This window comes from Eublepharis macularius, chromosome 6 (genome assembly GCF_028583425.1).
Source record: "Eublepharis macularius isolate TG4126 chromosome 6, MPM_Emac_v1.0, whole genome shotgun sequence".
NCBI lineage: Eukaryota > Metazoa > Chordata > Lepidosauria > Squamata > Eublepharidae > Eublepharis > Eublepharis macularius.
In genome coordinates this window covers 63,557,286-63,579,937 of record NC_072795.1, presented here as the reverse complement: position 1 = coordinate 63,579,937, position 22,652 = coordinate 63,557,286, and the positions used below count along the sequence as shown (strand labels likewise).

Sequence of the window (22,652 nt, the reverse complement as noted above, 5' to 3'; positions counted from 1 at the left end):
AGTTTGACACTGAGAGATCTCTGTCTTTCGGTGCTTTGGGATAAGCTGAGAGATCTCTCAGTGTCAAACTGACACTCAGTTTGACACTGAGAGATCTCTGTCTTTCGGTGCTACACCTCTGAAGATGCCAGTCACAGCTGCTGGTGAAATGTCAGGAACTACAATGCCAAGACCATGGCGATACAGCCCGGAAAATCCACAACAACCATCATTCTCCAGCCATGAAAGCCTTCGACAATATGTTTATTGTTCTGTAGGTATTAATTATTCAGTCACAAAGCAGAGAAAGTTGCTACTAACCAAATAAGTGTAATATAGTGATTTTATGGTGACTAGGCTTCTGGAAAGACAGGGGATAAATTTAGTCATCTCCTTCTGCCATATACACACATCTCTTTGTATCACATTAAAATCTCCTTTATTTATGCCCAACAAGCTGAAAACAGAGTAATTGTTGTAGCTTACAGTCTGGGCAGCACAGGTGGGCTTGGTAGGAGCTTCCTAGCCTGTAACTCCAGCAAAAAGGAGTACCTCCAAAATGCAAGCAAAGATCATCTCCAGGGCCTGGGCAAGCTCGGGCATGTGGCAACCGCTGCTTATCCCAAAGCCTTTCAAAGCTCATCCCACTGTACTCATGGCACATTTCAAACGCTTGCTAGCAGGTTGGTGGAATGAGATGGGATTCAATAGTTGGTTGCCTCCATCCAGCCCCACATAAATAAGTATCATGGCCATCTTTCACAAAGGAATTTCCATCTGAAGTCCAATTGACCACCTCCAGTGGTGTGTTAGGCAATGTCCAAGTGCAGACTGTTGTCAGTTAGTTTCATGAGCCTGGAAGGTGTTTTGCCAGAACTGATATTCCTGCAGTTGGTATGAAGAAGAAGTTAACTGAGGCAGGGGATACATACACACACACAATAAAATCAACATGGAAATATCTGTCTCAAAGCCCGTTGCATGTCCCCTTAGTGAGGAATTTAGAACATTAATGATAGGAGATCAGAAAGCTATGTTGCACATACACAATGACATATGGACTGGGTATGTGAAAGACACTCCCCCGCCCCCGGCCACTGGCAAGAAAAACTAGAAGTGCAGTGATATCTCAGGCCATTCCAAATGCTGTACACTAGTGAACAACATGCTAACATGCGCCCCAGCCAGGAGGCAACCATGACACCTGCCACAGTGCAAACTTCACAAATCTAGTTTAAGAGCATCTTTCTGGCAACAAAATTGAAGTATTTGGTGTGGGGGAAATATGATCTCTTTGAAGCAGATATTTTATTTATTTATTTATTTGATTTTTATAGCATTTATCTTCAACTAAAAGCTCCAAGCATTTCACAACAATTACATCAGTCAAAAACTAATTTGAAGCATAATATGTTCACTACTGGGTGAGGAAAAGAAGTCTGCATCCCTCAAGGCAACTGAGTGACAATAGAGCACTGATTGTGCAGTAGAAGGTCTGAAACTCCTGTGGACTGAACCTTGAGACTTTTGCTGGGGAAAGTCTTCTGTATCAGAGGCACCAGAGTGAACTAGGCTGTGGTATCCCTTAGAGAGACTGAAGAGATGCTCCAGTTCGACCTGGTTTCTTCTGCAGCCTACCACAATTGGTGGGAATACTTGGCTAAGCTCTTTCCCTTACGAGTGGAGCGTATCTCTTGAGGTTGTGTTCGCATCTAATGCTAAAAGCATCTCTGAGCGGCTCTTGCTCTGTTTGACCACAGGTGTGAATGTTCTTAAGGAAACGTTTTTAAAACCCCTCTTTTATTCTAGCCTGTGCCGATTCCACCTGGGCATTGTGACGAAGGAAATGCTAATGCAGGCAGCTTAGGGGCTTTTTCACAGGTGTTGCTTAAGTAAAGTTCTGCTGGAAATGGTCAGAAAGGATATCAGAATAGCTGTACTGGCCAGAATGCACGCTCCGTCTTCCCGCTTTCAGGGACAGCGTTCGCTCAGACACACAAAACTTTCCATAGTTTTAAACGCGTGGAGGGATTTATGCGGGACTTCAAAAAGAGAAAAGATCCCAGCGCTCTGGTCCTCTCGGGGCCCTTCAGGTTGGAGAAGCCCCGGAGCCCATGGTGAGACGCTGCCCAGCGGCGGGGGGGAGCTCTCTGCGAGTTCAGCCGGGGCCGGCCTGGCAGGCCCCGGCCCCTCCGAGTCTCCCCTGGCGTTGCCTGGCCCTGGCTCCTGGCCCCGTGGGCGCAGCCGCCCAGCCGCCCGCATTCCCTCCGCGCGGTTCCCACATAAATCAGCGCGGGCGGAGCGCCGGGAAGGGCAGTTTCTCATCGGGCGCTGCTGACAGCCAACGACAAACAGACCGCGCTGAGAATAACCACGGCCCGGGCCGAGTTTACACAAGGGCAGGCGCTGTGTAAATATGGAGCGGGGCGGGGGGGGGGGCAGGCGGGCTCGCAACTGAGCTGCGCTCCAAGGGGCGCAGCAAGGGGGGGTGGAAGAGAGGGGGGGAGATGCGCCTCGCTGCCTCGGGCAGGCGCCTTTCCACGGCCACTCCTCGGTCCCTCGTGGAAGTCCATTTCATGGGCCGCAAAAAGAACGTCTTCGAAGCATTCCCGAAGGGTAGCCGGTGGCGCAAAAATGAACAGGCCTGGCCCGGCGGTTCCCTCGAGACGAACATTTTATTCCAGCGTCATCTTTCCTTCGTCTTGAAGGTGCCCCCAAAATCCTACTTATCTTTGAAATAAATTACCTTGATTAATTATGATTTGTAACATGGATTTGTAATTTTAATAGTCTACCTTCTCTTCTTTGTGTGACTTGTTCCGTCCATAATTATGTGCGACCGGTTGCTTTTATTTATTTAACTTCATTTATATCCCTCTTTTCTCCCCAATGGAAACCCAGAACAATATTATTATCCTCTCCTCCATTCTCCCTCACAACAGCCCTGCGAGGTAGGTTAGGCTGAGTGTGTGTGACTGGCCCAAGGTCACCCAGCAAGCTTCCATGGCAGAGTCAGGATTCAAACCGGGTGACACGGATCCTAGTTTGACACTCTAACCACGACTCTACGCTGGCTCTCTTACCGTTCCCCCTTTCTTTTCCTTTTATTGGTGGTTTGAATGTACTTTGTGTACATCGCCTGTTTTTGTATGTATTAGATTCACAATAAGAACAGTTTATGAAAAAGGAAACTAGCAAAGGGCACGATCCGGAAAAGGTTAAGAACCTTGAAGTTTAGGATCCTATTTATGAGGGGAATAAGTCCCAACGACACTTACTTCTGAGTAAATATTCTAATTGATTTGAAGGGGAGAGACTGAAATGTACGCTTGATTCTCCCACAGGAATTAATATGACTTAAAAGTATTTATCTTTGGCCGACCCTTGCCCAATGTCTTTAGGATCGGGTGAGCTGGTAAAAGCGTCGTTTGGGGTTTTTTTTGTTGTGCTTTGTTTTTAATTAATTATTTGGCTTTAGAATACCATCGACTCGTGTGAGTCGTTTGGGGAGGAGCAGTTAAATCAGCCTCAATAATTTGCTTTCGGCTGAAAACGGAATGTCCCTGGATCAACCACTCCAGGACACAAGCAGGTAGAAAATGGCAATCGAGGTTGAACGAGGCAAGTTCGTTTCACATATCATTACCTCCATTATTGCTACAGAAAGGAAAACCCAAACGAGCAAAAACCATCAGTTCGGCCCTGAGATCCAAGATCAACTGGACCGGCTGCGAAATCACCAAACGAAGATCGGGTCTGCACTGGCCAGGGCTTACAATGCCCCTTTTAAAAGCCGCCTTCCATCTCTCATGACAGCTCTGTCCTCCATACCACTGTTCAGTTCATGTGAAATTCAGCCCGTTGCTGCCCATCCATTCCCTCCTCCTCATGCTCACATTTTGCTGCATGGTCGAAAACAGATGCATAGATGCCTTTAAATGCCGTTGATCTCAATGGAAGAGATTCAGTAATTTAAAAAATATTTCCCACCGTCCTAGAGAGTCTTAAAAGTTCATTTTAGCTGCTTCCTTTTCTATAGGTGACTATTATAGCCACTCCTGTGCGTATTTGCTTGGAAGTAAGTCCCATTCAATTCGATGAGACTGACTCCCAGGATAACCAGCAAGAGCGCTAATGGTTCGGGGAAGGGGAATGTCTGGAGGCAAGGTCTAGTGCTGTCGGTGTGGGTGCCGCTTCGGGTGCAAAAACCAGAAGCAGCAGCAAGAGAAGAGGGAAAAGCGACACCACCCCGGTCTCCTAACGGGTGTAGAGTCTACATCATTCTTCATCCACTTCAGCATCTTTTCAGCGCCTGGCTCTCCTGGCACTTAGAGCGCTTAAGAAGTGGATCCCCCCCCCCCTTCAATTTGGGGCAAAGTTCCAGTTCTCAAGGAATGCGTGCATAGGTGGTAGTTATTTCCAAGAAATTCACAGGGATCTCAGTGTTGGTGACCGGTTCGGCTCCCACCGCAGAATGCCGGGCCTCGGTTTCCCTGGCTGGGAGTCCCCTTGACGTCAACGGAATCGTCTTCCAAGAAACCGCGCAGCTGCGGTCTCTTGGGGGAAACTGAGACAGTCTTCACAACAGCCCCACGAGTGGGCCAGGGTCATTACACACGCACACACTTTTTGCAGATGTGGATGGGACTGAGGGAAGAAGGGCTTGCTAAGGCAGGATTAGGTCTGGCGGGTCCTGCGTGGTTTGCCAGCCTGCGGAAGCCGCCCAGAGCCGCTCCGAGGGGGCCTGGGTTGTTTGTTTGCAGGGATGGTAGGTGTGGCATTAGTGGCCGGCGGCCGTGTCTGGTCTCAGACGTGCCCGCCAGGCTAATGGGGCGATTAGGGGCCCCGCGGATGACACCATCTCCGGAGAAGGGGCTTCCTGCTCCAGCCGCTGCCCAGCCTACCGCCCCCCTCGCCAGGGCCGGCTCCGGCTCTGCTCCATCCATTACCTTAATCCCTTTTCTAAACAGTACGCAGCTAGGCTGGGACAACAAGGCAGCGTTCAAACCCGAGGGGGCGGCTGGAAAGAAGCAACCTAATGGGCTGGAGACAATAACCATTAACAGCACACCTCGACCCCACAAGCGCTGCCGGGAACGGCTCAACGGGCCGCCTGGACCTTCATCGGAGAAATGAGCTCGCACGCCACCGGGATTTCCTCACGGTTGGGGTGGGAAGGGGGAGAAAGAAAGAAAGAAAGAAAGAAAGAAAGAAAGAAAGAAAGAAAGAAAGAAAGAAAGAAAGAAAGAAAGAAAGAAAGAAAGAAAGAAAGAAAGAAAGCACTCCTGTGCCATTTAAATCAACGGTGGCTTTGCAATTGTGGTCAAATGGAGAGAGCCTGTACTGGTTCGGCGTCATTTTCTAGTCTTAAATGTGTCGGATACATTTCAATGGCATCCTGCTCCCCAGATAGTTTCCTATGACTAACATCCTAAAGAGGCCTACTTGAGAGTAAGTCGTGGTGCAAATGCTGGAAAATGTGGCTGTGATTAGGACATGAGATAAACAATACTAAGCCAGCCAAGTTAGAGACAGTCGGAGCAGACAGATACCAGTCAAAGTCGCGCGTTCAGTGCACAACCGGCCTTTTCATTCAAAATCGGAAATATACCGAACAAATAAATATCGAAAGAAGGAATGGTCGGATATTTGGATACAGCCCCTTAAACCAGCGCGAAGTACTCGCTCCTCTCCCAGTGCATTAATTCCGGAGCTGCATTTATGAGCAAATGCAGTAAACTGCAGGGCCGAATTATGAGTTGCCTCTAAATACCTAAACAGTTCTGCAATTAAATGTCATGGGAGCGGGAGAATTCTATGGGGCCTCTTCAGCGTGACACATTTCGGGGCCTTAGCCAGTCTTAGCCTGGCCCTGATTTGTTCCGTCAGACAATTGCTGCAACCCTGCATAAAACAATACTAGTTTGGCGAGGCCCTGGAGCACGCGGTGCGGAGAACCACGCGAGGGCCCTGCGGCTGGTGGCAAGAGACACCCCGCCCAGTTGTCCGGCTAGTGGGTCGGCCTCGGCTTGGAGCTGCAGGAGGGGGAGAAGCGGAGGTGCGCATTGGGCATACCGGGAGAAGCAGACAAGGGGCAAGAGGCAGCAAGCCCGCGCCCAAAGGGGTTCAGCGGAGAGGACTCGAGGCTCAGGAAATCCGCTCGACCCGTCCCGTCCGCGGGTTCGACGCTGTAGCCCATTTTCCGCCCTTTGCGCTTCTGTTGCGCGGTGGCGAGCCTTGGAGCGCAGCAGCCGCGCCCGGCTGTCACCAACGGCACACCGAGGCCGCGACCCTTCCTGAGCCCAAGAAGGACCCGCTTGCTGTGGCGCTCCTGGGCTCCGCAGCTGCCGCAGTGAGGCTCGCTGTCTCGCTCTGCTCGGCCACCCTTGCCGGCATTGGCCCCTCTCCCTCGTGGGGTTGCCTGGCGCGCTACACGGGCCATTTCCCACACCCGGACGCGGCACGGTGGCGCCTGCACTTCGGCGGTGACATCCAGCGGGTTCGTTTTGCCCCGGAATGGTCGCAGGAGACCATTCCAGCCTTCCTAAAGATAGGTTAATTACATTAATTCAAGACAAGGGGTCCTGTGGCACAGGAGTCTAGCGATTCTGAGTAGACCCGTTTAGGATGGTTTCCCAAGGTGATCTGCTCGGAAGTACATTTGTTTGCCTGGCGCTTCCTCCCAGGGCAGGGTTCTTAGAACTGCAGCCTATGCGCAGAGAGAAAAAGGGTTGTGCTTTGTTTTAAAAATGACGAAGGGATGGCAGAAAGTCAAGCAACTCACGAGGTAAAATGTACCACAATAGCAGGCAAAGCCCAAATGAACGCGCTGTTAAATGAACGCAGCGTTCACGTGGGCGACTCTGTCAAGGGACCAAAGGAACCTTCATGGCCCATCCTCTAAGGCGAGAGGCGCCACCATCCTCCCTTCTGCCCTGGGCCAGGCTCCAGACAAGAAAATAAATGGGCATTCCCAATGGGAGCGCGCAGAACTCGACGGGCCAGCCTTTCGCAGGACAGGCCCAGGCCTTAAAGTGACCAGCCAAATTCGGTTCGAAGGAATACTCCAACCCGGAATCCGCCCAACTGAATTCTACCAAACCTGCCGCTGTGGAAGTGGGTCTGGAGTCTGGACAAACCTTGCGGCCCCGTTCTTCCCCAGCGGCCTTGGGCGAGAAAGGGCTCGTCCCCGCCCCGTTGAGCGGATCCTTGGATGGGATCCTGTATTCCTTTGTGCTCTATATGGCGGGCTTACTCTTACTGTCGCTTGCCCTGCTCCATTATTTATATAGAAACTAAGCGCTGGTTTTGTCTTCAGGCTTGCACAATTCACAGATCTGCGAAGTGATCTGTGGGGCTCAGAAAAACCGATGCCACAGTAGAATTGTTCGGCTTTCCCGGGCCATAAGTCTGGAGCTTCGGCTGCGGCAGACTAGGGCTGACCCTCTAGAACCTGTTAAATGCAAGAAGCAGCGACCGATTTGCAGCCGGATCTTAGACGTGTTTACTGCAAAAGAAATCCCCACTGTTGCTCTACCGAATTGCAGTATGTTTAGGACTGCCGGCAAAACCAGCAAGTTGATCAGGAAATAATTTACTCGAGAGTTATCCCATTCACTTCAATAGGATTTCCTTCCAAGGTGTTCTTGAGGTGGCGATTTCTACGTCCATCAAAACAGACCCGTTTCGTTTAGGGAGAGAATTGCTTCAACTGGCACGGGTCGGTTTTCAGTGGCGGAAGCTGCCAGTCGCCTTCCTTAGGAATCAAACGAATGGAAGGCAGGATCCGGAATGGTCGAGCGCGGCGCCTGCAGGCCAAGGGGCCGAAATCTAGCGAGGGGGTCGTGCGGGAGAAATTTCGCTGCGGGTTGAACGGGCCCCACGTCGGCTCCTTCTTGCTTCAGTATTGAAACAGACACGGCGCTTCGGCAGTTCAGGGCTCAAGGGCGCCGGTGGGAAGGCTCCGATACCGAGAATGCGGCCGTAGATATTGTATCAGCTTTGAATTTAATGTGATGTCAGAGGGACAGGGCTGACCACCGTTTTCTGGGCTTAGCAACACGACCCATTCCTGTTCCACCGAACAGAAAGTGGATCCACCAGATAGTACGGGGAATTTCAGAAGAATGTCTTTCCAGGCAAAGACGACCGCTTCGGCAGCCGAAGGAAACAGGGCCCGATCCAGCCGCAGCGAAAGGCGTTTCAGTCGCCCTTGTGGGGCCGCAAGGAGTTTCACTCCCAAGTACTTGCCGGGCCGGTCCACAGCAGTCCCCCTCCCTGCGAATCCTGCAGCCAGAACTGTTCGTGGAAAAGGACCTCGGAGGAGCGCCAAGGCACGCTGTTAAGCCTGGCATGAATTTCGGAACCATTAATTAAAATGAACGGGCTACAATGAAATCGAATGGAAGGACTACTTGGCATAATGACATGAAACCCTTTAAATCCATTTTAGAATCGCCTTCCTTGGTTACTCGATTTTTGTCCTCTTTCGTTTTCTCACCCCACCCCGAAAGAGAAAAAAAAATCAAATGGTGGTGGCAAAGAAATGAAAACTGCAGCCCGAAGTTTGACTCGGGAGTAAATCACTTTGGTTTCAATGCGTCTTCCTGCCCAGCAATTGCAGAGGATTGCGCCTGAACGCCGTCTTCTAACCAGGAACACCCAGAGGGAGCAACTTCCGGACCGAAGGGCCTAAAGGGCTTGCCAACAATAATCGCTAATCAATAATAATAATAATAATAATAATAATAATAATTTATATGTGTGTGAGGGACTGTAATTGTATTATAAAGTCAAGTATAATATAATCAGTTTCGCTCTAAATCAAACACAAATTTCCATATTAAGAAATTGATCATTCGTAATTGCTTTGCGGGAAGCTCGCGAGAGAACAGGCGGCGAGCCGCCGACTGCCTCTAGCCAGGCAGACGCTCCAGAAGGCCGGCGAGCTGCCGCTGGTCCTTCTGGGGGCCTTACGGGGCTCAGAGGCCGGCTGCCTCTCCCCATGGAAGTCCCACTGAGTGGCCGCGGCTGACGCAGCCAGGCCAGTTGAGCCTCCCGCCATGACTTGGTCGGATCAGATTTAAGCTTCCAAGCTGGTGAGCCGTCGCCACTTCCAGCAGGGACAAATACGTGCCATTACATATTGCGTGGAGCCTAGAAGTATTAGTACTGCTTGCATTAGCATCTGAATTATATTTAATACATGAATGCCAATACTACTGCTAAGAGTAGCGCATATTTAATAACGTGATTTGCTCATGCCCTGATCCTTTAAAGCAAAACAACTGACCCTTTACTCCTGTTTCAAAAGACCTGGACCTCAAGCAGACGCAAGGCAAAGCAAGGCAAGAGTTCTCCGTGTTTCGTTCCGGGACGCGGAGGGTTCTGCGGTCCTCTTCTGAACAGGCCGCTTGTCAGCCTGGCTTTTATAGCTCGTTCTGCGGTGTTCAGCGGTGCCTGGAGACCCCCTCCCCGCATCGGCGCAAGACTCACCCACGCGGGACACCCGCCTGCCTCGCTTTGGCCCCTTCGCTGCAAGACCGATCCGCCGCTGGCCCAAAGGGGCGCTGGTGGGGGGGGGCATCGTCCCTGCCCCCTTCCCCACGCGGGACTCCCCCCTCCCTCTGCCCCACTCTTCGTGGTTAAAACCAAAAGGCCAGCCTGACCTGAGTGGCGCAGGCGGCCAATTCCCGGGGGAGAGGACGGAACTCTCCGGAGCGCCAGGAGGGGCGCGGAGCCGAGACGCCGCCCGCCAGGGAGAGGCGGGGCCCTGCTGGCCACGGGGGTTCCGCCGCCCTTGGCTCGCCGCCGCGCCAGCCCACCCCGCCCCGCCCGGGGCGCCCCCTGCCCGCGCCGGGAAGGCGCCACGCGCGTCCGGACGGCCGCGGGCGACCCTCTGACCCGAGGCGGCCAGGCAGCCTCTGCCGGCCCACTCGCGCTTCCTCGGGGCCGGCTCTGGGGGCCGGCTCAGGCGGCCCGTCTTCCAATGGGGGCCCGGCCCGGCCCCTCCTGGCCGTGACGCGCCCGCTCCTGTCCGGACCCGCGGCGGGTCGGCGCAGAGGCTGCGAGAGGGCGGCGCGCTCGCATGGACGCCCCTTAGCCGCCTCGGCTCGCCGGCGCGGCTCCTCTGCAGCCAGCCGGGTCCCTCCGGCCCCGAGGATGCTCCCCAGCCCGGCCACCTCCACGCCCTTCTCGGTCAAGGACATTCTCAAGCTGGAGCAGCGCTTCGGGGGGCCGCTGGAGCCTCCCTTCCCCGGCGCCTCGTGCCTGCTGGGCTGCCGCTTCTCCGACGGGGAGGACGACGACGAGGACGACGAGAAGGCACCCTTCCTGGCCTCTATGGCGGCGGCGGCAGCGGCCAAGAGCCAAGGAGACGCCGGGCTCTCCCCCGGGAGCTACGTGCAGGCGGTGCTGCGCGGCACCTGCCAGCTCAAGGAGGAGCCCGAGCCGGCGCGGGCCTCCGAGGCGGGTGAGTACCCGGGACGGGCCGATGGAAGCTAGCGAGCGCAGCTGGGCCGGAGAAGGCTTGGCGGGGAAGAGACGAGGCGCCAATCCTCGCCCAGAAGGGGCTCCAGATTCGGGATACGGCCCGAGTCCGCTCTTGCCTCGAGGATTCCCCAGCAGAACCTCCAGCAGCCCCGGCCTCCGCTTGACTTATGCTGAAGTCATCCTAAGGACGCTTTCCTGGGCGTAAGCGCCATTGACTAACATAGGGCTGACTTCTGTGGCGACCCTCGGGTCGCAGTCGGTTCTAAGGCCCCGGCACTGGTTCCCCGGGATTGGGGGATTGCAGGTTCTGGTAGAGGTCCGGCCCATCCACTCAGAGGCCAAGAGAGCGGAGGAGGGCTCTGGTGGCCGAACTCCTCGGGAGAGGCAATCGGGGGCTGCTCGGTTTGAGGGAAAGAGGCCGCGAGGAGGCCAAGAGCTTCAGCGCCCTGCCGGGATGTGGTGGGAGACGAAGCCCCGCTCGGCTTCTGCTCTCTTAGGGGCGGACCGGTCTGGCCGCCGCTCGAGCTGAAGGATCTCGGGCTCCCACAAGCCTCCCGGCTGCCGAGGGCTGGACCTCAACCCAGTCCCCCACTTCCATCGTGCTCAGCAAGCCGCCCAGCCGCGGCCACCGCAGAGCGTTTCCTCTCGGCAGCTCCGGGCCATGGACTCCTTTCCAAGGCTAGGCCGCTGGCTGCCTGCTCCCGCGTTACGGTCTCGCCGCCGGTGCGAGCTGGGGAAGCCGGCGGCCAGGCGTGGGGCTTCCGAGGCCAAAAGAGGGCGTCGGGGATTGAGGTGGTGGTGGGGGGAGCCCAGCGTCTCCCTCCAAAGCTGGAGAGGTTTCTCGGGGGGAGGAGGTGGAAGTGGAAAGCTCCCCTCCCAAAGCATCTGCCTACGGAGAGAGTTGACCCAGTGGCACCTGAAAGACCAACAACATTTCCAGAGTGAAGCTTTCGAGAGTCAGAGCTCCTTCCAACAAATCTTGTTGGTCTCTCAGGTGCCACAGGGCTCAGATCCTGCAGCTGTACTCAGGCCAACTCGGCCACCCACCCAAAGCTACTTACGGAGTAGTAAACCTTCACAACCGGGGCTCCCCATTCTATTGTCTTGTCTCCTGTGGCTCCTCCCCCCAACCCGAGTCGAGCAGCGCAGTTCCCAGAGGGTGGCCATGTTCGTCCCGGGCAGCCCAAGGTCTGGCGCACTGTTCAGTGGCAGGCACTTGTGGCGGCCCCTTGCTCAGATGCCAGGTCCCAGCTCAGCAGGGCTCCTGCCGCAGGGATCGGGTTCGTTCCTCCCCCCCACGCTCCGCTTCACTCGAAAGGCCTGACTTGGGTGGGCGCAAGAGTCACGTTCCTGAAGACAGCCTCGGGGAGGGGGGGTGTCGCCGCATTGCATTCCTCAAAGACGCCCCTTCCGTGCTGCCTCCGCATTCTCCAGCCCCTCGTGTCCCTTTCTCAGCCCGCCTGTCTGTCTTTTTTCCTCCCCTCCAGGGCAGGAGCCGTCCGAGGAGCCGTCGGAGCGGCCCAAGGCGCGGGGCCGGAGGAAGCCGCGGGTGCTCTTCTCGCAGGCCCAGGTCTTCGAGCTGGAGCGCCGTTTCCAGCAGCAGCGCTACCTGTCGGCGCCCGAGCGGGAGCTTCTGGCCAGCAGCCTCAAGCTCACCTCCACGCAGGTCAAGATCTGGTTCCAGAACCGGCGCTACAAGTGCAAGCGGCAGCGGCAGGACAAGGCGCTGGAGCTGGGCGGCTCAACGGCGGGGGCGCCGCAGCACCAGCAGCACCAGCAGCCGCCGCTCCCGCCGCGCCGGGTGGCCGTGCCCGTGCTGGTGAGGGACGGCAAGCCCTGCCTGGGCGGCTCGCAGGCCTTCGGCGCGCCATACAACGCCGCCGCCTACCCCTACAACGGCTTCCCCAACTACGCCTACGCCGGATCCCCTGCGGCAGCCTACGGCGCCGGATACGGTTGCAGCTACAGCGGCGGGGGCCCGTCGGTGCAGCAGCCCGCCGGCCCTTACGTCAACGTGGGCGGCTTCGGCGGCGGCGCTCAGGCCCTCCACCAGGGCCCCGCGGGGCCCCCCTGCAGTCAGGGCATCCGGGCCTGGTAGCCCTGCCGAGGGACTGCGATGCTGCGGGCCGGCGGGCCAGCCCTCCCCGCGGACCTGGGCCAGGAGCAGCGGCGCGGCAGGGACTCGGGGCCGCCGGCAGCAGCGCTTGGCGGAGGCCGGACCAGGCTGGGGCTCAGACCGCCGGCCCTTCTCCTGCTCCTTGTCTCCTCGGGTCAAATGCCTGCCGAGGGGCCGCCGGCGACGGGACCCGTTTGGCAGCGGCCTGGAACTTGGAGCTGGGACTGCTCTGCTGCCTTGCGCAAAATGGCTCTCCAAAGGGCCTTGGAGGGTGAGGAGAGGAGGGCAGCCGCTGCCGAAGAGCTTCGCTTGTACAAAGCCAAAGCCCGGGGGAGGCAGCCCCCGCTGTATCTAAAGTGTATCGATGTAGCCGCCTTTGCCAGGAGTTAAAGGATCCAATAAAACCAGGTGCAATACGTGTCCCAGGCTGCGTGCCGCGCTGTACACCGAAGGGAGGTAACTCCTTCGGATTAGCTGATCCTCGGCGAAGGGGTGCGCTTCAGCGGGCGAGGCTGGCCCCGGCGGTTCCGCCTCCCGTCCTCCAGGGGCCAGCCAGCCGCTGTAATCCCCTTGTCCCGGGCCAGAGAGGATGCCAAGGCGCTGAATGGGGAGCGCGCTGCGCGAAGCGGCCCATTGTGGCGGCTGGGCCGGCTCTGAAAGGAACCGCCGGGAAGGGGCTGAGAAGCGGCGCTTATTGGGTCGGGGAACAAAAGGGGGGCTGAGGGGGGGCAGGGACAAAGGGCGAGATTGACGGCCCGCGCTGCCCCCACGCTGGGCTCGGGCGGGCAAACGAGCTGCGGTTTTGTTCCCCTCTTTTTTCACCAGCGGGCAGAGGGCGGGGGATTAGGGGGCGCAGTTCAATGCCGGATCTGCCTTGTCCGACTCGGAACCTGGCAGGGTCGAGGCAGAAAGAGCGGTGCTACCCCTGGGAACGGTGCTGTCGGGGAAGACTTCCCCTCGCGGAGCGCCTGTCCAGCCAGCCTGCACTAGGCTTGAAAGAGCCGCTTGGGGGGTGCCGAGGCAGATCGTGGCAAACGGGCGAGGAGGGCGCCGGACTGAGATTCTGGGCACCCCACCCCCCGAAATGCTGGCAGAGCCCGAGGCCTCTTGCATTCCTTTTCAGCTGCCCAGAGTGGAGAATAAGTCGCTGTTAGGTCAAGGGCGCAGTTAGAGAGGAGGGAAGGCGCAGCGGAGAAGCAGCTGAACTGGGGAAGGGGTCTGGTTGGGAATCTATCACCCGCCAGTGAATATCCTGGCATGAGAGCTGGGGCTCAAGATCACTGGGTGCACGTGGATAAAGAGTGCTCCGTGAAATGTAGAGACCAACTTAATAGAATGAGGTCAGAAGAAGTAACGGAACTACTTCAAGCTGCATATGCTGCGTTTTAAAAATGCAATACTTTCAAAGGTATTTTTAAAAAACACGCCTTGCGCTTGGCGAGTGTTAGAATAACTTGCTCCCTGATTTGCTAGTTTTCAGTAAGCAACGAGCTTTGGGGGCGAAGGAGCCCTGGCCAAGAACTCCTCCGATCTGCAGGCAGGAGTGGGGCAGCTCAGGATTCTGCCAGGAGTGGCCTGATCTGTACCTAAGAGAAAACGAGACCGCAGAATTGTTGATTTCAGACTGCTGGTCCGTGGCTCGAATTTCACACACCCCCTCCACAATTCCAGGCAAATCTGCACGCAACGGGCTGGGCCAGACAGGTTCCTCCTGAACCGCTCGCTCTCCATCTGCAGAAGTCCTCACCGGAGAGGAACCTTAGAAAGCGACGCCCGCCGGTAGCCTGGCGCTTGCGCTGCGAGTGCAGACCACCCTTGAAGCAGGGGGGGGGGGAACCGCGGGCTGTGCCCTTTCTCTCCGGCGTGGCGATTCTGAGCCACGTGGAGCATTGCCAGAAGGGAAGCAAGGGCCCCAGGCAGCCGGGTCTCCTCGCATTCCCGGGCGATGCCGACCCTGAGCCTCGAATTGCGCCAACGGCCCTGGCTTCCCCCCGAAGAGAACCTGGAGCTGTAGTTTAGTGGGGATGGAGTTCTGCTTCCTTTCGCTCTGGAGAGCAACAATTCCCAGAGTTTCTCAGCTGGAAGCCGAGACAGCGAACCGGTCTTGGAAGGAACTGGGTTCAGCCTACAAACTGACTGTGGGGGCTGCAGAACGCACCGGGTGGCAAAACCAGAGGGCACTGGGGAAGGGCCACGCTGCGTGGCAAGACTTTTGCTGGGTTGCGATTGAACGAATTAGGGATGCGGAGAGTGGGATATGGTTCCCTCCCATCAAAACTCATCCCCAGCATCTTGAGTCATACTGGGGGTCTCTGTAGTTGCTGATTTGTTTTTACTTCAGGCCCAGAGTCCTGGAAGATGCGGAGAGAAAGGGAAAGAAAGGCGGGTGGCTTCCCTTGTGCTGCAGCAGTCCAGGCTCCCAGCGAGTTCGTTCACCCCCCTTTGATCTTAATTTAACTGATGTTGATTGGAGATAATGAAGTCGATCTCTCTTTAGTCCTGCACACAAGTTACAAGGAATGCATGTTGCAATGTACCCCATTTCCTTAAATGTTTTACTTGGTGTTGTGTAATTCTCATATTACATTTAATGCATGTACACTTCAACCTGTGATACAAACCACACCTTTATCCAGGGACTAGGCCTTGGTTTGAATTGCAAAGTGAATGCACTTTGGTTCTTCCTTACAAAAAGGTGTACCCTCATACATGCGGAAGTAGGAGTTTACTGTAACATGTGAACAGGGCTTCTCTTGGCTAGTATCAATGTTTACAAACTAAGCAGAATCTCTCAGAAACTGGCACCCTTCTGCCACTGATTAGCCTGACTGGTTAGAGAAAAGCGAGCTTACTTGTAGCTGAGGAGGATATTCATTTGCCATAAGGGACCAGAGGTATGCTCTGACTCCAGCTTTTCTGACTTAAGGGGTGTGTGCCAGGAAACAAGCTGAGTGTCACCTGGGTTAGTTCTCTTTATCCCCGAACCGAATTATTGTTGTGAAAGTCTATACTGGCATTTAAATGCCATTTAGAAGAATGGATCTATAAATGACAGCCCCCCCCCCATTTCATGGGAGCAGGAAGATGGGCCATCTCCTGTACGGAGAACTGAAGGGAGCTAAGAAGGGCATCTTCAACATCCCTGACAAGCACAAAATTTAGCACCAGAAACTTTTCTCAGAATGCTAATGCAATGATGGGGAAACACACCTCCTGTTGCTTTTTGAATAGCATATGTTAACATAGCCTGTTTAAAAAACAATGATCAGGAAGTAGAGAACTCATTAGGCTCTGGCAAGAGGAAGGTTTCAAGGCATCACCACTACCACCAATAGGCTGACCGTAGAACTGCAGATTCCATTCCTGGTCAGCTTTTGTTCAGATCTGCAAAATCTATGGGGGAGAGATTTCAAATCTGGGATAGTGCTGCTAGTCCATTGTGGCAAAAATAAACAGAAGTCTTTGAAGACTATAAAGATTTTATGCTAGCCTTAGCTTAGTTGCTCTCTTCCTCAGATGCAAGAAGGAGAAGGGATATTGGCAAAAGGCACAGGCACTTTAAGGAAGAATATTTGTGGGGCACTTGTCCATATATCCTGGAAAACACCAAGGGCCACATCTGGAAATAAAAGGATGGGGAGAGAACCAAAGATGAGATCTCAGATTCTGTGCCTGGCTTCAACTTGGATGTCAGTGGGAAGCAACAGAAATCAAGATAGCTGCAGAAATGCCAGAGCTGGAAAGCAAGTCACCTCTCCATTCCAGGGGGATGCACAAATATTGGATTGGGGGTGGTGCTGGTAGGGCAGGTTTATACTTGCAAGAGAATATGGAAGACTGCAAAAAGAGTAGAGTGGGTGGATATAGGCCAGCAGGTTGCTTTCTCAATTCTGAGTTCAAGTTATCTGCAGGGGACAAAGTCCCACCACATTGTTATTTCCCTGTAGCCCATGTACTCTCTACTTTCTAGCTTTTTTGCTTTGCAGAGCTGCACAAAGCTTCCTAGTTTCTACACAGCTACAACTAAAGGATTTCCAGTGACTAGGCAGAAGACCCACAGAACATGGACCACATTACAGACCCTGCTCAGCCAGTATCCTATCACTGGTAGTATTTTACCTTAAAGCAAAGGGCTGGCCTTCAAGTCCCCACATAAGCCCCAAAGATGACCTATGGAGGGGCATCTGGTACCTCACTATTTTGATGAGTGCTAGAACTAAGACTGGTCTCACTCAGTTTCACCAAGGACATGACTTCCAACAGCACCTCCTCCTCAAAACCAAGGCATATTTTTCACCCTTTAATAGTTGCTTTAAACTACCCTTCAACTTGAAAACCCTTTGCTCCAATAAAACTTTTAAAAAACTATGCCACATTTTTTAGTTCCACTCCAGCTTCATAAGGTACAGCGTGAATATGGGCACCTAACACTGCTACACTGTTCAGCATGGGAAGATGGCTGGGGCAGTGATTGCATATGGAGGGTTCTGGGTCTGCCTCTACCCTAGACAAACAAGACTTTCTTGTCAAAGCCTATACTTGAAATTGAGCCATCAGCTCAAAGTACAACAAGCAATATCAAGCCACTCTGCCATGCATGAATGAAAGCGTATTTGGGGATAAGGTGTTTGAAGCACCCTTTTAACTTAAGCAGTTCTCACTCACACACCTAATACAAAAGCATCATAAACAGATGTCAAACCAAGCATCTGGCTACAGAAATTCACAAACAGTGCCATCTTAAGGTATTGACTTCAAACAGTGTAACTCTGTCTGAGATGGCACTGTAACATGCTGCCCTAGCAAACTGTAATTCATTCTCTGTGTCCTGGAGCTAAGGGCTACAGTGGGCTACCACTTACCAGCCCCAATTTCCCATCCCTGAGGAACTGAATGGGCAAAAAAATGTCCTTTCACATAGTGACGCTCTGAGGCAGTTTAGAAGTGACATCATATTCTTCTCAAACTCCACCCAACACAGGCACTGTCCCCATGCCCATCTCCTGCCATTTGCCGAGGCTGTATTAGGAACTCTATAGCTATACACAAAAAAATGACAGGCAAGTCAGTAGTATGCTGTGTAGCAAAGTACAGGCTTATCTACATCCCCATATCTACATCCCCATATTTAGTTCCCTCACTCATTCTGCTCCTTATGAATTACAATCACAAAAAGCCATGGGATCATGGGTAGTTTGTAGAAGAAGACATTTCTTCTACAAGCCCATTACCCCAGTAAGGTGGTACAGCACTGCAATTAAGAAAGTCCTTGTTAAGATAATATTTAACAGCAACAGAAGTTTCTGTCAACCTGGATTTTCAACTGGATTAGATCCAAATAATTTGTATCTTAAAAAGTGAGTTTTGTCTCATAAAAGCTTCCAACAATTAAGTCCTGGAGGTTCCATAGTACTCATTGCTGTTTTGACTGCAACAAAGTAACATGGCTAGCCCACTCGGTTTTCCACTGAAGGAACAGGTGCTCTCCCAAGTGCTGCTTAAAGATGACGGAATTAGCAGCTACCATACCGTATTAAAAAAAGCCATGCCCCCCACCCTCCATTGTAAGACGATTTATCCTAGGATCCTGCTTTTGGTTGGTTCAACTTACCTGCAAGAAAGCCTTCAGGAGCTTTTGAGAGTCAGCAGGTGTGGGAGATAATGAGCAAACAAGGTACATGACCATAAAGCAGACTTTATTGGAAGTGCCAAGGGCCACAACAATCAAAGCCTTCCAAGAGAGCATGGGGTCTATGTGCGTTCTACAAGACAACGGCTCAGCTAACAGTTCCTGCACCACCATCACAAATGTGTCACTGTGATCCTTCGATATGTAGACCATAAATCCCAGATTCCAATCTGCTCACAGTAGCTCCTGTTAGTTGCCCTCCTATTTAGGGGCACACAACTTTGGGGGAAGGGAGATGCTTGTTAAGAGGTGGGCTAGGCAAAGGCAGGTCAGGTTGCTGCTCGCCGTGTACTATCCCACTGGGGAGGATGATGGGCTGTGCAAAATGCAGCAGCAGGCAAGAGGCGGCATCACTATTCCAAAGACGTGCTGCTTGTCGTCCAAGTTGGGCACCATCCAACCTAAGGCGAGAAGTCAGTCCCATTTCACTTTGCAGCTTGCCGTCCTTCCTTCCGCTCGGTGAGGATATATTTGAAAAACTCATAAACAGACCAGGCAATGGCTGTGGAGGGCATCTGGAAAAAGACGCGGGCCTGAATGCCACGAAAATAAGCTGTCAGCCCACCCACACGGTACACCGTCCTGAAGGCGTGAGCCATGCCTGTGATGTGCCCACTGATGTTGGTATTCAGTGCCAGAGCCTCTTGGGTGTTCAGCAGCGTTTTGCAAACATCCAAAGGGGTGGTGGCGGCAGCAGCAATGGCACCTGCACAGCCACCAGCCACCATATGAGAGCCAGGATTGTACTGTCTATGGGGGTTGAGGTGTTCCTGCAGGGATTCATATGCCATGAAGTGTATGGCCTGGAAGGGGATATTCATGGTCAGCTGAGTAGTGTAGCTTCGGTAGAAAGCTCCTGCCCCTTCATTGCACCAAACAGCACGCACACAGTCCGTTACACGTTGGTATGGAGAGTTGTACATCTGCATCCTCTGCTTTACCACTGGGGACAGATGACAGCAGCAGCCCAGCCATGGGGAAAAGAGAAAGGATTGGGGGAAGATAGTGAGCGCAGGGATCTCAGAACGGTGCATTTTATACACTCCTATAGACCAGGGCCCCAAAACGTTTTTGAGCTTGTGGGCATCTTTGGATTTCTGACACAGTGCAACCATAAAATGTCTACTGCATAAGGTGGAGCCAACCACAAAATGTCAAGGAGTAATATTATGCGTAACTCTTAATAGCAACACTTCAATATTTCAGTTAGAAGCTCTGTTTCACAGGATGCCCTTTAAAATGAACTTATGGATGTAAAATATTTTCTGACATATTCACAGCTTATCTTCAGCTACTCAGTGCTGTGGTGGCAGCTGCTGCCAAAGCAACTTTAAAAAAAACTGTTCAGCCAATAAAATCTCCAGTGGCTAATCTGAAGACCTGCTGAGCAAAAGCCCCACCTAGCCCTGCCCACTTTCTAAACTCACTTGGTGGGCATCAGCTGATGCCATGGCTCCCACAAGCATGCCACATTGGGGACAGACAAATAATTCTCATACTGCTCATTGGCTGGAAACCTAAAGCACATCTAGTAGAATATATTATCTACCAATTCACAAACCCCACGTTATAAAAACATCAGTGACCAAGCAGATGCACCCACAGCAAGTTCCACCACAACTCAGAAGAAAACAATGATGCCCCCATCTTTGAATTGTAGGACAATGAATAAAGAAGTTGTCCAAGGAAGTATGCTTGTTTGCTGTCTAAACACAAGCACAGGAAAACTTAGAGAACCAAGTTTTAATGGGGTGGGGGTCACTGCTTTTTTATCAGCATTTATAGCAGAGGCAGGAATACCAAGCCATGTTCTGCATCCATCCAAGCAATGCTTCCTGCCAAAGCAAAATGAGGAAAGTGCCCCCTGGTGACAAGAAAGAACAGGAAAAGCTTCATGAAAGTTGCAGCACAGTGGGGACGAAGAAGCATTACCTTCTGTAGGGTTCATGGCTGCATCATGAAGCAACGTTGCAACACAGCCTGCTGCGCCTGCAAGACAAGGACTATTACGTGTAAATGGAAGAGATAGAGAGACCCGCCAGGGTCCTTATGAGCCCCCAAATGTGCTGCAAGGATTAGAGAGATACACAATCCAAAAGATCATGGAGAAGTCAGCATCAGTTTTCAGGGGAGTAATCTTGGAGCCTACATTTAAGAGGAAATAGCAAAAACCATCAAGGCTCTATTGCAGACAGTGCCCCCTTCTTAATCCTAGCACTTACTGGGGAAAATGCCTGTGAAGAGTTTTTCAAGCCTCTCACAGTGTCCTCAGATCACAGAGCAAGGAAAAGTCATGACTATTTCATAATTATGACTGTATACTCCTGTTACCACAGCCAAAATGCTTCAGAGCCTTAGCTGGGTCCAAAAAACTAGGGCTCCAAGCTAAATCCAGGCTCTCGGTGAGGAAGAGGAGTATTAGAAACACGCTACTGAGTATGAGGGAATGTAAACAGACCAACCAATGATAGTCAGAGCACACAGGGTGGTAAGCTTGGAGGTCCCTATACTTTCGGGTCACGTTGCTAGAGACAATTCCACTCAGCTCTGGGATTTACTGTCTCCCAGAATAGTACTTCATACCGACATCATTAAACACAAACTGAAATACCTCCAACCCTCTCTTACATCCCCATCTCCCATCCACAATAAGGAAACAACTGATCTGTTCACCTCAGATGGAAACCTCAGTTGCCTGCCTCATCCTACTTTCATGCACATGACTCTTGAAATATAACATTAAGCTCTCCCACTGCTTAAACATTCCTTGGAGTTTAGCTCAACTCAACAGATCAGAAGAGCACCAACAGGGTCAGAGCTTCAGAAAGTAGTGATGTCAAAGCAGCCTAGCATTCAGCTCCCCATCTCACTTGTAGCCCCAGTTGGCAACACGGGGGCCCCTGGGGAGGGGGCAAGGATGCAGGAAGGGACAATACCGTTGGCCAAGTGACTATTGCCCCCAGCATGGATAATGTCGGTAAGCGTCTTTTTCAACTTTTCGTAGCAGGCGAAATATAAGGCATGGGCAGGGCCAGCCCCTGTAGCTGTAATGTTCAACCCCCGCATGGGTCGCCAGATCCCTTCGGTTTGCATGATTCTCCACAGGCCCTCCAGCGCATTCCGGTAGCGAGCAGCAGGTTCTGGTTGCAGGCTCTGCATCCTTGTCTGCCAGAGCAGGAAGAGGAACTGGTTAGATACATTTTTCCAAGTAAGTCCTCTTCAGCTGCTGCTCTAATTTCACTTAAAACACCTTCAATGGTTTGAGTTATGCTCTCCCTTCTGCTTCACAGCAACCTCAGCATCTGAATCTAGGTCTATGATTCTCCCTCTAGGCGCCCGCAGCACCCACCTATTCCCCTCCCAGGCTTCAGCCAAAACTTTTGGGAAGCAAGAATGCCACTTCACGGGTATAAAGGAAACCGGCTCTATTGCCGCCTACAAGCCTCAAATGTCGTTTCAAGCTCCCAAATCGGCAGTCGCTTCCTGACACTCGGCGTCAAACGGCAGGGCATAAACCACCTGTTGATCTCTCCCGACAGGCCATAATCTTAAGGACACTTTCCTGGGAGTAAGTCCTACTGAATAAACAGGACTACTGTATACCTGCTTAAGACATTTTCTCTACCCGAGCACATTTCGCCTAGCATAACCCCCCTTGTCCTCCGGGCGAGACTCGTCGCGTCTTTGCTCAAATCGAAAGGGGCCGAACCGTCCGTCGACGAGGGACCAGCTTCTCCAGGATTAACCAGCCCCAGATTCTGGCGCTGTCCGCAGCCTCTGCCATCCCAGGCGTCCCCCAGTTTTGCCCACCGAGCGACTCATGCCTATGGCTTCTTCGCGCCCGCTCACCTTGACGCAATCCACTGGATACATGAGGCTGTGCTCCAGGATCCCCGCCACAGCCCCCGCCAGCATGTGGGTGGAGGCGGCCGAGCCGCGCGGGAGGGCCTCGTAGTCCGGCTCCGGGCCGGCCTCGGTCCCCGTCCCCGTCCCCGTCCCCGTCCCCGTCCCCGTCCCGCCCTCCCCACCGCCCCCCGATGGCCACGCCCAACCCGCCCCTCCGCCGCCACCCCCGCCCAGAAGCAGGAAGAGCAGGCGGACCGGCTCCGCCCCATCCCGCTGCCGGGGCCCGACCGCACCGCCTGGCCCCAGCTCCATGGCGCCGCCGTCGAGTCCGCTACGGGCCGCCTACGCGCTCCTGCGGCTCCCGCTCTCTTTGCCCCGCCCATGCGAGCAGCTCACTGGCTAACTCCGAGATTCGCACTACCCGAACCCAGCGCCCATTGGTCGCCTGAGACCCCGGCCAGCGTCCATTGGGCAATAACAATCTCGTCGCTCGCCTATCCGGAAAAGACATTGGGCAACTCTTGCTTGACC

The 22,652-nt window shown here is 53.5% G+C and overlaps 2 protein-coding genes across 2 annotated transcripts; one reads left to right on the top strand and one right to left on the bottom strand.

The window, feature by feature from the left end:
- The first annotated feature begins 10,140 nt into the window (after window positions 1–10,140).
- NKX2-3 (NK2 homeobox 3) lies at window positions 10,141–12,568 on the top strand. The gene is made up of 2 exons (XM_054983828.1): window positions 10,141–10,437; window positions 11,963–12,568. Exons 1-2 carry the CDS (start codon window positions 10,141–10,143, stop codon window positions 12,566–12,568), a joined length of 903 nt encoding a protein of 300 aa, XP_054839803.1.
- Window positions 12,569–18,265: 5,697 nt separating this feature from the next.
- SLC25A28 (solute carrier family 25 member 28) lies at window positions 18,266–22,448 on the bottom strand. The gene is made up of 4 exons (XM_054983826.1): window positions 22,125–22,448; window positions 21,212–21,440; window positions 20,208–20,264; window positions 18,266–19,218 (listed from the first exon to the last, which is right to left on the bottom strand). The coding sequence occupies exons 1-4, from the start codon at window positions 22,431–22,433 to the stop codon at window positions 18,701–18,703; spliced, it is 1,113 nt and encodes a 370-aa protein (XP_054839801.1). The 5' UTR covers window positions 22,434–22,448; the 3' UTR covers window positions 18,266–18,700.
- Between the last annotated feature and the right edge of the window lie 204 nt (window positions 22,449–22,652).